The sequence below is a fragment of the Mauremys mutica genome, chromosome 12 (assembly GCF_020497125.1).
Source record: "Mauremys mutica isolate MM-2020 ecotype Southern chromosome 12, ASM2049712v1, whole genome shotgun sequence".
NCBI classification, from domain to species: Eukaryota; Metazoa; Chordata; order Testudines; family Geoemydidae; genus Mauremys; species Mauremys mutica.
In genome coordinates, this window is record NC_059083.1 from 72,874,193 (window position 1) to 72,888,461 (window position 14,269).

A 14,269-nucleotide genomic window follows, 5' to 3' on the forward strand; every position below is an offset into this window, starting at 1 on the left:
ATTTGTTAAGGAAGGTCCAGTGATTCAGATGCCAACCTGGGACATTGGATATTCAGCTTCAGTTCCCTGCTCTGCCACAGATTCCTATGTGACCTTGGTCAAGTAATTTAATCTCTGTGCCTCAGTTCCCCATCTGTAAAATGGGGGCAAATAGCACTGGAGTGCTGTGAGTTTAAGACTAGGAGACGCTTAGATGCTATGGTAATGGAGTCTATACAAGTACCACAGATAGATATCAATCTTTAATCCAGATATTGAACATTTCAGAGTTCAGAATTATTGAGAACCAGGTTTTTGGTTCAGATCCATTAGAAAGCGAGGGGCCATTTTCAAAATCCACTCTGTTCTTTGAACACCCCTCTTCCCCACAAAAAATAAATATGTAAGAATATTCACAGCTATGGTTTTGCTTCGTTTCTACCCTTAATATAAAATTTACAAGATCTATTAGTGTGTGTTAGAAAATATCTGGCAGCTCTGTTCTGACAGATACAAATGTACTAACATCAAAGGAAGATGCCTCTATTTAATCATTTAAATGGGCCTGTTTCTGCCCCCACCTCATATAGCTGAAATGAGATTAGCCATCCATTTACAATAAAACTACAAACAATTGCCTTTGGTTTACTGAGTTCATAAGCTGGCTTTTTTCCCCCACCTTAAAAAAGATATAAAATGTGTTAGGCACAAATGATTTCATCAAAGCTGTTTCAAACTACATCCGGTGTGTCCAGGGGAACGGAACATCTTTTTTCATGCAATTCTTTCAAGCAGACAAAAAAACTAGTGTGCCTTGTTTCTTCCATTAAGCTTTCAACTTCATTTTGCTTCACTTGCTAAAATACATCTGACTTGCGTTTTCATTGCTATGTAAAGTATAAAGAGATCTACTAACCATGCATCACAGTGAAAAGTCAACTACCAATGGCGTTCTGAAACAGAATAGGTAACTTCTCCATAGCAGCATGCATGCTGCGTGCGCCCCCTCAGGATTTTCACACTGTAACTGCAGTTATTACTGGTAGATATGTCTGCTAGGTTACTGTCACCCATGTGGTTATGTGCTGGGATAAATTCTTTTTTCTGGTTTTGTTAATGAACCACAACAGGAAATGTCCAGTTTTTAACAATGGGATCTTGGCAGCAGCGTGCCACATCCTGAGGGAGAAAAGGAAACACTCCACTGTTGGTACAACACTAGTAACTGAATTGTCTCAGATTTCTTTTTCTTTTTTTGGGGAAAAACATTACTTTGATCCACCTTTTTCTTCTCCTGCATCCGTCCCAGCCTTTCCTAGAATCTGATGTTATTGGTGCTATTTTAAAATGGGTGTTACTGAAGCCATGATTTCTGAGACCAAAACCTTGTCTTATGCAATTTCCCCACAATGTTGTTTATCTAGAATAATAAAAAACGATGCTTCAGATAAATCCCTTGAGTTGCAGTTAGAAACAACCTTTAAAATAGTGATGATTTTAGGTATTAATTTGCACAGTAAACATTACAATTGTGTATAGAAATATGAAGATGTTATGAAAAGTAACAGTATGTTAGTAAAGTTATTATGAAAGCCATCGAATCTCTAAAGTGATAATGAACTTACTGCCATAGTAAGTGTAATAATGATGGCCAACATTTTCTAAAATAGAAGTCCCTTAAATTAGGCTAAGTCTGAAATCAATGAGACTTGCATTCCTAAATCACTGAGGTGCGTGTGAAAAATCTTACCCATAGCACCTAAACATTTTTGGAAACATTGGCCTGTGTTATTAAAATAGATTTCAATAGGAATACTGCCCAGGTGGTGACTGCAAGATTGGCCCAGGATGAACGGAAGTCCATAACATTTCTTTTTGCATGTGTAATAGTTTTCATATTAGTAAAAGATGTGGACAAATTGGAGAAAGGCCAGAAAAGAGCAACAAAAATTATTAAAGGTCTAGGAAACATGACCTGTGAGGGAAGATTGAAAAAATTGGGTTTGTTTAGTCTGGAGAAGAGAAGACTGAGAAGGGACATAACAGCTTTCAAGTACATAAAAGGTTGTTACAAGGAGGAGGGAGAAAAATTGTTCTCATTTACCTCTGAGGATAGTTCAAGAAGCAATGGGCTTAAATTGCAGCAGGGACGGTTTAAGTTGGACATTTGGAAAAAATTCCTAATTGTCAGAGTAGTTAAGTGCTGGAATAAATTGCCTAAGGAGGTTGTGGAATCTCCATCATTGGAGATTTTTAAGAGCAGGTTAGACAAACACCTCTTAGGGATGGTCTAGATAATACGTAGTCCTGCCAGAAGTGCAGAGGACTGGATAGAGACCTCTCTAAGTCCCTTCCAGTCCTATGATTCTATAAAAATGCAGTTTACACCTGTACAGTTCCATTGGTGTGGCTACAGTGGTGCAAATTTCCCTAATCTAAATAGAACTGAAGAGAATGAAACCCAAGCAGTGGAAATGGGAAAAGATTTTTTCAGTCAGATTGTTTAAAACTCTGTTTTTTATACCTATTAAACGCCATAAAAACACTTGGGAGGAAAAACCTCTTTCTGTTAAAGATTCAGGCATTCCCCTACACCTCTGCAAAGAAGCAGTTATCTGGTTCTCAGAGAAGCCATCAAAAACAGGGAAGATGAGAATCACTATTTACTAAGATAAAAACAAGAAGTTAAAACCTCTGTTGGGTACAGGCCCTTTTCATACATTATAAAACCATAAAAAGGGCATAAACCCATGTTCTTTCCCCTTTGCAGGTTCTTTTTAAGCGGTCGCCATAGTTCTTAATATTTCTAGTTACTTGCAGTGTCTTTCAGAATATCACTAATAGAATTTCATGATGGAAGTAGAATTTGCACAGTCGTATTTTGCGCTCATGGATGAGGTATTTTAACAAAGCAAAATAGCTTTTACACCAGTCATTGTATGTGCTGCTGGAAACATGATATATTGTTTGATTCCAAATCAAGTTTACCCTTTACTTAAAAGCGGCACGTAAACAAATGTGTTTATAAGAAGAGTGAGGAAGACTGTTTAGTCAAGTGCATAGAGCAGGGGACTGGTAGTCAGAGGCTATGGTTCTATTTCTAATTCTGTGACCTTGGCTAAGTAACATAGGCCAACGTGTTCAATGTCCATACATTTTAGGAACCTTAAATTTTATGTCCTCAACTTGAGATGTCTCTCTGGGGCTATATAACCCTCTTTAAAATGGATAGTCTTATGCTTAATAAACAGAGTTCCTCTCAGGTGTGTTTGGATGCTTAATGAATTATTGCTTGTAATGTATTTTGAGACCCTCTAAAATCCAAATGCAAAGAGCCTGCTTGCTTTTTATTTTATAACACATCTTGAACCCATCTTCTATTGCTATAGGTCAGATCTTGCCAACAAATCGTAACACACCAAGTCCCATCGACCCTGAGACAATCCAAGTTCCCGTGGGTTATGAACCTGACCCTGCAGATCTTGCTCTCTCCAGCATTCCTGGCCAGGAGATGTTTGACCCTCGTAAACGCAAGTTCTCAGAGGAAGAGCTCAAACCACAGCCGATGATTAAAAAAGCCCGTAAAGTCTTCATTCCAGAAGATCTGAAGGTAAATTGGAACTGGTGACCAGGCGGTTAGGGAAAAAAATGCGGAAGCTCTTTTCTCAAATGAAGATTTGGAGTCTGAATCTATTCTCATACACTGACTTAAATCAGGAGTGACTCCTTTGACGCCAGTGGAAATAGGCAAATGAAAAAATTGGTGTGAGATTGGGATCTGATCAGGTCTGAGGGGAAGGAAGTCTTTATGGTTAAGGCACCAGGCTGAAATTTAGGAGATCAGGATACCATTCCCCAGATCTGTCAGAAACTTCCTGTGTGACCTTGAACAAGTCTCTTTTCACTCTCTGAGCCTCATTTTCCCTGTATAAAATGAGCTAATGATGTTTCCTTTCTCCTTTCCTCCCTGTCTGTCTATCTTGTCTACTTAAATTGTAATCACTTTGAGGCACAAACCATCTCTTACTGTAAATCTGTACAATGTCTAATCCGGTGAGGTCCCTGTTCTCAGTTGGGATCTCCATTATTCTTTATTCCCATAAGGGGGAATTGATCCCATGACAGAGGCACGAGGCACTACATATTCCCCACTAATCCCTTAAGTAAGTGTGGCATAAAGCTACCTGCGCCTGGATGAAATTCACCCAGAATGAATGAATACTGAGCAGTTATCTGATAGATGATGAGTGAAGCTCTCTCTGCGGTGCACCAGTTATTTGTACAATGCAGCTTCCGTGAGGACATAGCGCCGTGCAGCATTGCATGGCATTGAGCTGCTGCTCTTTCCCCTGAGACAGATCCTTAGCCAAGTGACGTTAATGGGAATCTTTCCAACGACTGCAGTGGGCTTTGGATAAGGCCCCATGTAGACAGAGAACTGGTATGTGTTTACAGTAGGCTGATGGCAGTAGAGGACAAGTCTGTCATCATTTGCTATTTTTATCTCTCAGGAAAGTGTTGTCAGGAGCAGGTGTCATCATAGTCAAAGTGTAAAAAAAAATAAGTCACATGTCAAGTGGTAACCAAATGATTTGTTACTGTCTTTCTCCATAGTATCCCCGGCCTTCCTTTATACATATTTCCTGATAACATGTGATTACTACGCCAAATTCTGCTTGTGGGGACACCCTTAAAAGTCCACTGAGATCACTCATGTTTGGGCTGAGGGGGCCTCTCTATGTAAAAGGTGCTCAAAATCAAAAGGGTTACCAGATGTAAGGAAAGTGGGAATTTGACCCAGGTTTGTGTTATCTCCAAAGAATCGTTATGTGCCAGGTTATATTTACAGTATATGGAGGAAGAAAAGAAAATTATCAGCGGAGGTGCTCTTGGAGTATTTCATATCAACAACTGAAGGCTGGTCTACACTAAGGGGAAAAATCGATATAAGATACGCAACTTCAGCTACGTGAATAACGTAGCTGAAGTCGAAGTATCTTATATCGATAACTTACCCGTCCTCACGGCGCGGGATCGATCTCCGGGGCTCTCCATATCGACGCCGCCACCGCCGTTCGCGGTGGTGGAGTTCCGGAATCGATATAAGCGCGTTCGGGGATCGATATATCGCGTCTAGATGAGACGCGATATATCGATCCCTGAAAAATCGATCGCTACCCGCCGATACGGCGGGTAGTGTAGACGTAGCCTGTAAACGTAGTATCCTCTATGCATGGAGGCTTTGTGTTTTCAGAGTGTGATTGAATGGGGACTCAGGGTCCTGGTTCCCATCTAAGATAATCACATTTGGTCGCCCTTGGCTGTTAACTGAGTGCTTGACCCAAGCTCTGTTTCTGTCCTGGCGTGAGGATTGGCTGTTGGGAAGGGAAGGGTAAACGGATTAGGCCAGTCAATTGTCTCTGGACTGCACGTGTTTCTGAAACGCCAGCCTGGCCTCTCTCAGGCTGGATTAAGGGATTTGCCATTGCAGTTTGTTAAAATAAAGATGCATGAGGTCTAGATGGCACAATAATAAATTGGCTAAAGCTGATTTTTGTGGAGAGGAATGAGATGGGAAATTGTAAACCAAGATTTAGGATCGTGGCTTTTTGCTTTTTTTAAGGGGCTTTTTGGGGGTCCCATCTAAGAACAGGTGAATGGAGATTTTGATACACCGGGCCCAACTTACCCTTGCCCTGCACTTGGTATAGTCACTTACACCAGTGCAAAGTGAATGTAATGGGGGTATAAAATGCAACCAAACAAAATGGGAAGTGTTTTCCTCTTGCTTTGCACTATTGTGTTACAAGGTGCAGAACAGCCGTACAGCAGGCCTAGTGTGCTGACTGATGGCGGAGGGCAATTGCAGTGTTTCAAATATTTGCCTCTTCTGTTTCCAACCATCGGAATTTGGGAGAAAATATTTCATAAGAGGTACCTGAATAGTTCAATGCAGCCTAAGGACAGAATTCGCCTCTCAGCGTAAAGCTCGGGACTGATACGCTATTCTGCTCCCAATTTGTGTGCAATGGGGAATCCACCCTTGGAAGGGAGGCAGAACATGAGAGCTGATATGGGCTGTGTGGATCTGAGAGAATTTTGACCGACATTGTTCTTGCCAGGCGGTATTCTGAGTGTGGCATAATTAGCGTACAGGCCTTGTGCTGCAGATGCATGAAGTTCACTTTTTGGACCCTGTCAGCATGTGGCCAGAGGCGTGCTTCCAATTTGCAAAGATCAAAGTAACGCCAAAACTACCAAATGCTTATTTCATTGAAGTCTGTTTAACACTAAAGTGAGGGGAAAAATCCAGTACAATTAATTGATCATTTGTCTCCTTTGATGCCCAACAAGGCTGAACTCCTGAAGGCAACACAAGTTCTATGAATAATACTTTTAGTACATGTTAACCTAGGAAACCTACTGAGGCACTTTGGGACAAATGCTGGCAGGCATTCTGCATAGGCACGTGACTAAAAGCGTATGTGCAGTTGTGAGGCAAAAGCAGTCCACCCCTAGTCCCCCGCTCCCCCCCCGTCTCAAACCCAGCACAGTGGCCTCTCCAAGGACATCTGTTCCAGGGGCCTAGTATTATTACTTGTATTTTGGAAGTGCCTTAGAGGCCGGTGACTGATAACTGGGCTTCATTGTGCTAGGCATTGTGTATACAGAGTAGAAGAGAGTCATTGCCCTGTAGCGTTTACAATCTGATTAGACAAGATAGACAAATGGTAGGGGAAGGAGATGCACCATACGAGCGGATCGAACAATGTGATGGCAAACCACATGTGAGTGCCAGGGTTCCGTGACTACTAATATTTTTTTAAAGGAGGAGGGTAATAAGCTAAACAAAAGGCAAAGGAAGGGAGAAGCGGCAAGTTGGATAGGGGTGTGGAGGGAAGGGTGGAGAGCAAGTGAAGTGAGGCTGAGGAGTAGAAACTCTGGCTCAGACAGCCAATCGGCACAGGGGAGAGCACGCCCAGCCAGGGTGGGGCATTCCAGGCCAGGGCACGTGCTTCACAAATGGATATGCTCTAGGACCTGATCTTCCTCCATTGAAGTCAATGGAGATTTGGTCTTTGCTTTCATTGGATCAGGTTTTGTCCCTTAGCTCCAGTGAAATCCCCAGTTACTTCAGTGGAAGTGGGTTGGGGCCCTTAATCCCTTGACTTGGCAATGACTCCCATACATAGTCCCCATTTCAGATTGATTCTGCTCCTCACTGGGGTAATCAGGGTGAGTGGTATCCTGCTGCCAGTGAGGCTGCAGGTGCTTATTAATTATTCTTTGGAAATCTTCAGAACCAAGATATCATGATGGTGAGCTTAGTGCAGACATTTAGCTAAATAGGCAGGCCTACATGTATGCCCATTTGAGAGGCTATTGCACATAGATTTAGTAGTTGCCCCAAGAATTTCGGATATTGTCACTGTTCAGTGGGATGTGCAAATGAAAGCAGCAGTGGCCAGTGAAATATCAAAGTTAAAGTCCCCTCGGAGCTGAGAGACAGCAGCGTGGTTAACAGCGAAACCTTGTGCCTTAAGGAGTTCTTAGTTTACTGAAATCTAATATCTTGTCTCTTTCTTTATGTACTTAATGAGCAGGATGACAAATACTGGGCAAGACGTAGAAAGAACAATATGGCTGCCAAGCGATCGAGAGACGCCCGGAGGCTGAAGGAAAACCAGATTGCCATCCGCGCCTCTTTCCTGGAGAAAGAGAACTCAGCCCTCCGCCAAGAGGTGGCTGACTTACGGAAAGAGCTGGGCAAATGCAAGAACGTGCTGGCGAAGTATGAAGCTCGTCATGGGCCCCTGTAAATGGCGATTTTTATTCCTTCTTTTTTGTTGTGGGTTGGCATTTTAATAGATGGACAATGTGTTTCCTGTTTGATAGCACCACACCCAAACCAACCTGTCTGTCATCAGCACTTTACCCGAAGCAGAAACAAAACTGACTTACTATTATTATTTTTCATTTGTGTATGCGTGTGCGTGCACATCTCAGCACTTCCCGTTTTTATGAAACCTTCTTCAAAGGGTGACACATTTTTACCTGGACTATTAAGAACTGCCATAGTACGCTTTTCATTTTTTTGTTGTTGTCAGTGCTGCTTCTGATTTGGATTTTTATGTTGTTCTAAACAGTTTCATCCTCACCATTTACTTGCAAAGATCCCAGTAAAAATAAACCATAACAATTAAAAAAAGGTAGATCTCAGTTTTCAAGAGTAACAAGCTATTGTTTAATTATGTCTAATCAGAAAAGTTAACATGCTAATGAAGTGCACAAACAATAATTCAGTACAACACTACAGAAATATTAATTTATAGATTGCTTTTGTTGTATTTTAAGTTTTGGTGATAGCTGTCGTCAGATTTAAAGTGCTGTTAGACTGAGTTAGCTCTGCTCGTTATAGATCCCATTATGACTTATCTATATCTACTAAGCTTCCTTTTATTTCCACAAACACCAGATAGATAGGAATACTATTAATAGAATACAGAGTGTGTATTTTGCACTGTCTGTACCTAAAGCAATAATCCTATTGTACACTAGCGCATGCTGCCTGGGTGTTCCTAGTGGACGTAGGATGACTTCCCTACTTAATACGAGTTTTAATGTCTTATAAATAAAAGACCCATTGATATGAGCATGGTGAAAGCATCCCTCGAACAGAATGTGTGTATGAAAGAGAGAGGACAATTAGTCGATACAAGAACAAAATTAAAAAGTATCAAATCAGATTTGATGTTGAAATTAGAGGAGTTTTTCTTTTAGTTCTCATTTAATTTTGAATTGCGTAGAGTCCCATTTTGTGATTAATTAACTATTCATTTTTCCACTTTTTGTAATATATTTTCTGAGGATTGTATCTTGCTGTTTTTAAAATCATTTTTATTCAGTTAGAAGAGTCAGTGTTTTGCAAACCCCACTTTTTCTGGTGATGCTATTTTGAGCATGTCTTGAACTGATTGTTCTGAACTTTATTCTGTTTTCTCTCTACCTGCTTTTGAACATATGTTCTGTTACAAAGTGGACTTCTGAAAACGAATGTAAGAAACACTGGTGAATTTCAGAAGGCAATGGTGTTGTCATATACTGTGGTTAATCCAATCAATTTGTATGTTTACTATAGACCAAAAGAATAGATATTATAAAATGTATAAAGTTTATACAGAATAATTATAGTATGGGGTGTTTTGTACAGTATTTTTCAAATACAAATACTGACAGTGTATTTTGAAAGACATATTATATATAGCAAAGAAAAAGAAAAAGCTATTCCATGTTTAAAATATATAGCAAAGATATATATTCACCAATATTGTACAGAGAGGAAGTGATGTAGGTTTTTTGAGGTCTTTAATATTTTAAACCTACCACTGACACATCAGCATATGTTGTGCTTTAAATTAAAATTTTCTGAAGGTAATATGGCTTGACAGGGTGATTCATATAACTAAAATATTAAAAGGCTTTATAATTTTCCATCAGAAACATATAAAGAATGTGTTTGACACAGACAAAGCACAACATGGAGTTTAGGCAAATATATATTGGACAATGCAATATTTTGTAGAGGCAGAAAAATAATGTAGACTACAAAAAAACTCACACTCATTTCAAATCTGCTGCTGCTAGAATTTGTTTCCATCTGAAATCTTAATAAATAGCCTTGGTCATTTATACACTTTTATGTATTGCATACATTTATTTACCTGTGAGGAAAATACGGTGCTACATGTCTGGCTCACACAGTTTTCTAGGGTTTTGTGCCCCATTTTTTTTTTTTAAATAAAAATGGTTGTTCATTCCAGTAAATCATATTACTGCATAAGGAAGTTGTTACAAAGGACTAAACATTTTTTTCTACATTAAGCATATTCTTTCATCAATGGGATTTTTCCATTTTGTTCCCCTTCAAAATCCACAGGGTCCCTTAATACTCAGTAGTTTCCTGTGGACCATTAATTCTGTGGATTGCATGTGCATGAGCTTCAGGAAGGGTCAGAGCATAGAAAGTCAATTATTGTCCAGTATAACCCAGATGGGCTGTGTGAAATATGTATTGGTTGGATACATGTTAATATAGCCACTGACCAGAAAACAAACTGATGTTTTAAAAAAGTTCTTTGGTAGTGGCAGGGTTCTAGAAGATGCCAGTAACGTGGACACAAAGTGGCAAATTGCAACAGTGTTGGAATGCCATCTTTTGTGACATCCTGCAGCTGAAGTTTGAAATAGCAGAAACCGTGGGTTGCAAATTCAGCTGGGAATTATTAGTAGTTTGCATTGTTGTCACAATCATTCATCCAAATGTACACAGACAGCTGAAACAATTTATAAATGAGCACTTTTGACATTTTTTTTTAGTGGGGTAAAGGGGTGAGTAGACACACTTGTTTTTGTAGGGTGGCTATCTCAGACTTATTTATTGGGGGGGTGGGGGAGAAGGAACAAGGTAGGCTTTCCACCGTGTTCCAGCAGAGGTTTCTAGCAGCTACCTCATCCACCATCACAAACACTTCTGAGTCTGTTCAGGTGCCTTATATCTATAGGTCATGCATACTGTTGTCATGGTATGAAGGTTTGACAAATGCACCCTGCACAACAAAACCAAACCATGTTGTTTGACTTGGAGAGACTCAGAATAATTAGGAAGGGCTGTGGAAGTCCAGTAGCTAATAATATTAAAGTAACGCCCAGGAGCGCTGCTATCTAGAGTTGTGTCAACTTTTCCATAAAAGCCACCATTGGCGCCATCATTTTTAGGGGTTTATAACTAGGGCCTTTATGCTAGGATTGTCTGAGGCACCTAAAGGAGTCAAGGACTCCTCTCTTACAGTGGGATTTGGGTACCTAACTCATTTAAAATAACGATCTGGGATAAACCTTGAAATAGAAATTCTCAGCCTAAGACACTTTCCCAAAAGAAAAACAATTTTTAAAACATTCTTTTACCTTGTATTCAACTTCTAAGGACACTGTATCAGGGATACTCAAGATTCTGAGGGGCCTTATTGACTCTAAAAGAATTCTTAGGTCTGTCAAATTATATGGCCCTTAATAAGGATCTAACAATGTATTTACATGATAATCCACTGAAATCTAATAAGTAAACAATAAGCATTGGCTAAATGTTTGCTTTATGGTAGCCCTTAAGTCAATTATTTCAACTTTAAAAAATAATACCACTGTTTAAAAAATAAATCATTTTCAATTTCAATTCTAGGTTTTATTGCCTTAGGAATCGGGGGTCTTTTGATGCTGTTGGCACTTAAATAACCAGCATCATGGAATGAAAGTGCTGACTTTAATCCACAAAAGCAAGGAATTCAGAGCTACAGGACAACATTCTGGGCTCACATTTCACACTTAATTCATTCTGCTGTGCCTATCCATTGCAGCGTCAATATGCTACATAACATCACAGACACTGAGGCCGCTGCAAAATGGGATGAATTAAGGATTGAATTATCTTGCCTTTGTGGGTTTGTCAGCTATTAATGTCACTTTAAAAATGATTGTTGTGTGTGGTTTATTGGAGAGAGAAGCGTGGTTTAATTTTTGTTTTTTAAAACTTGGAAAAAAATATTTAAAAATTACAAGTGATCAACCATTGTATTTTGGGCAACACCACAAGACAGCATCTGTTTAAATACAAGTTTATAAGATCAAATTAAATGTACGTCATGAATTGGATTGCATCCTGTATGCTGTTCAGCCCAGATCTTTTTGTCTGTTCTTCTTAATGTTTAATAAACTTTTAAATTTTTCTGCTCTCAGCTGTATATTTGCTTTAGTGGGTCAGAGAGTAGGAAGGTCTTTTCTCAGCCCATACACTTGAAGGTCTATTAGTAGTTATCATTAGGCCTGAAGAAACGACCCATAATATAGCACATCTCTGAGGGCCCCTCTTCAGTTAGTCTCAGGTCCATACCCCAAGTAAATCACATGAAAATACCCCTGTCCATAAAACACTTGCCGCTGCAATTACGTAATACCAGACTACCTTTGCTCATGAAGCTACTTTCCAAAACACCCAATTTTTACAGGGGACTGAAAGTTACTTAAATAAAGCCATCAGTTCCTGGGTGCTCTAATGAAGTAGATACACATCCTAAGTTCTTTGTGTTCCTCAGTATGGCTCCTAACACTCGCTCCCTGCTGCCCCCGGGAAAAACAAACAGGCCTGGTAGACTGCAAACTGTTTATAACCCCTATAGTTTCCACTGTCCCAGTCGTAGTACAATCAACAAATAAAAAAATGTCCCTCTTGCCATGACAGACTGAGGAAAAAGCTAAGGGAGCCTTACTAATCTCCTTACTATATGTTCCATTCTATGCATTTGAAGAAGTGGGCTGGAGCCCACAAAACTTATGCTCAGATAAATTTGTTAGTCTCTAAGGTGCCACACATACTCTTGTTCTTTTTAAGGGAGCCTAGTTTTCTTCCTTATCTTAGTATATCTGTTCTTTCTCATCTACAATAGTGATCAAATTACCATGACTTGCAAGCCTAGGGGCCTAAGGAGACAGCTTTGCAGATGACCAGTAACTTATGGATTGAGCAACAGCTAGAAGGTTTAGGGACAGGACTTAACGCACCCATGTGCTACTCCTTTACAATAGAGGCCCTGATAAGCAAGCTACTGTCTACTGGCAACATGGTCGCAGCAGCTCTGGTTCACTTTAGATGGCAGTAGATACATGGGATGTGCTTCAGATCTCACACCGGTTTTCAGACTAGTTTAAATGCATTGTTTTCACCCTGCTCTACATTCTGCTCTCACGCTGGGGTAAATGCTGAGTACCTCCACTGACGCCATCAGCATCACACGGGGGTAAAATTATAGGTGAAGATACCACAAGGCCCTTCAAGTCTGTGCAAATGCACAGGGAGAAACGATTATCATTCAATATTTTGAAAAGATATTAGGGGTTTGGGGTTCCAAATTGGCCACTATAAAAGGGCTTGATTTTCAGTGGGCAGATGCTCGGTGTGGTCTGAAAATTGTGCTCCTAAATATTAAGGCATCGGTCACTTTTTTGGGGGGAGGGGGGGAACCTTACCTCACCTCATAACCTTTGAGTCCACAGTCGCATGGTGGTGACGTGAGAACATTAGCGCGTAACAAGCTACGTCTACATTTCCTGGGAAAGACCAGCACTAGAGTGGGTGGGTCACTGTTCGACCACACTTGCCAATCTGTTGCAACCAAAAATGTTTATGGAAACAGGTCATGTGCAACAAACCTTTTGTCTGGGAAGGTTTCTGAGGTCCAGGATGGAATCGGGAGAGGAGGGGAAGGAGCGGAAGGAAAAGAGCAAATGGAATAGCGAATAGCCTGGTGATTAGAGCACTCACCTGGGACCTGCTTGACTCAGAGCAGCAAATTGACCCTGGTCACCTGCATTCCAAGTGAGTGGCCTAACCAGGAAGCTATTGGCTATAATGGTTCGCGCTCTTGCTTCGCCATGACAAATTTCAAAAGGTCTCAGTTTCAGCCCCATGCAGACCAAGATCAATTTGTGAAAGCTTGAAAATTTCCAGCAAATCTGTTTCCAGCCAGCCATACCCAGGGCATACATTGTACTGACTGCTCTCATGGCTTTTGAAATGCACTCTTAGGTCAATGAGAAAGAATTTGGGTTTTGTCCCTTCCCCAGCAACTTATAGCAAGGCTAGATTTGAAGAGGACAGACTAGGCCATGGAATTTTATTGAGCCTGGCAAGCCAAAGACTAATAATTTAAAATTACTAAATAATTTTAAAAAGTGTGCTCATCCGGGCAGGGACTGTCAGCTATTCTACGTTTGTACCGTGCCTAGCACTGTGCATTCTAGACCTGTATGAGCCCTCTGGGTCCTACCACACTATATGTTATAGGGAGAAATAAACCAGCTAAAAAGATGATTTTTAATCAGGAATTTGGAGTTACATAATGGGAAAGCAGAGCCACTCATTTAGGGTGTGGAAACACTCTTGCATTCTTGTGACTCAGAAGTGGTGTATGACATAAACCTAAATTCCAGGCTGTCTGTTTTCATTTACATCATCTACTGCTCACTGCTAGACATACCATGGATGACAGCCACAACTAGAAACTGCTTCTGTTTTGCTGAGTCAGCACTAAACATGCACAACCCCCAACGTCATCCCTACCGTTAGAACCATGGTTCTGTTCCGATTTTGCCGTCCTACCACTGGGGGCGAGCCAGGCGGCTCACGTGCCCAGGCTGGTGGAGCCATTCAGTTTTGGGGCATACGAGGAGTAGGTCACCT

General features: G+C 40.6%; 1 protein-coding gene across 5 annotated transcripts in view; it reads left to right on the forward strand.

Annotated features, from left to right (window-relative positions):
• HLF (HLF transcription factor, PAR bZIP family member) overlaps positions 1-11,758 on the forward strand; it is a 69,467-nt gene extending 57,709 nt beyond the window's left edge. For 4 of the 5 annotated variants that reach the window (XM_044983463.1, XM_044983466.1, XM_044983465.1 and 1 more), the window contains 2 exons: positions 3,369-3,589; positions 7,581-11,758. In XM_044983463.1, the coding sequence (XP_044839398.1) occupies positions 3,369-3,589; positions 7,581-7,799 (440 nt within the window). In that variant the 3' untranslated portion in view covers positions 7,800-11,758. The remainder of the gene's footprint in view (positions 1-3,368; positions 3,590-7,580) is intronic. The other variant, XM_044983464.1, reaches the window with a different exon arrangement.
• Positions 11,759-14,269: the final 2,511 nt, after the last annotated feature.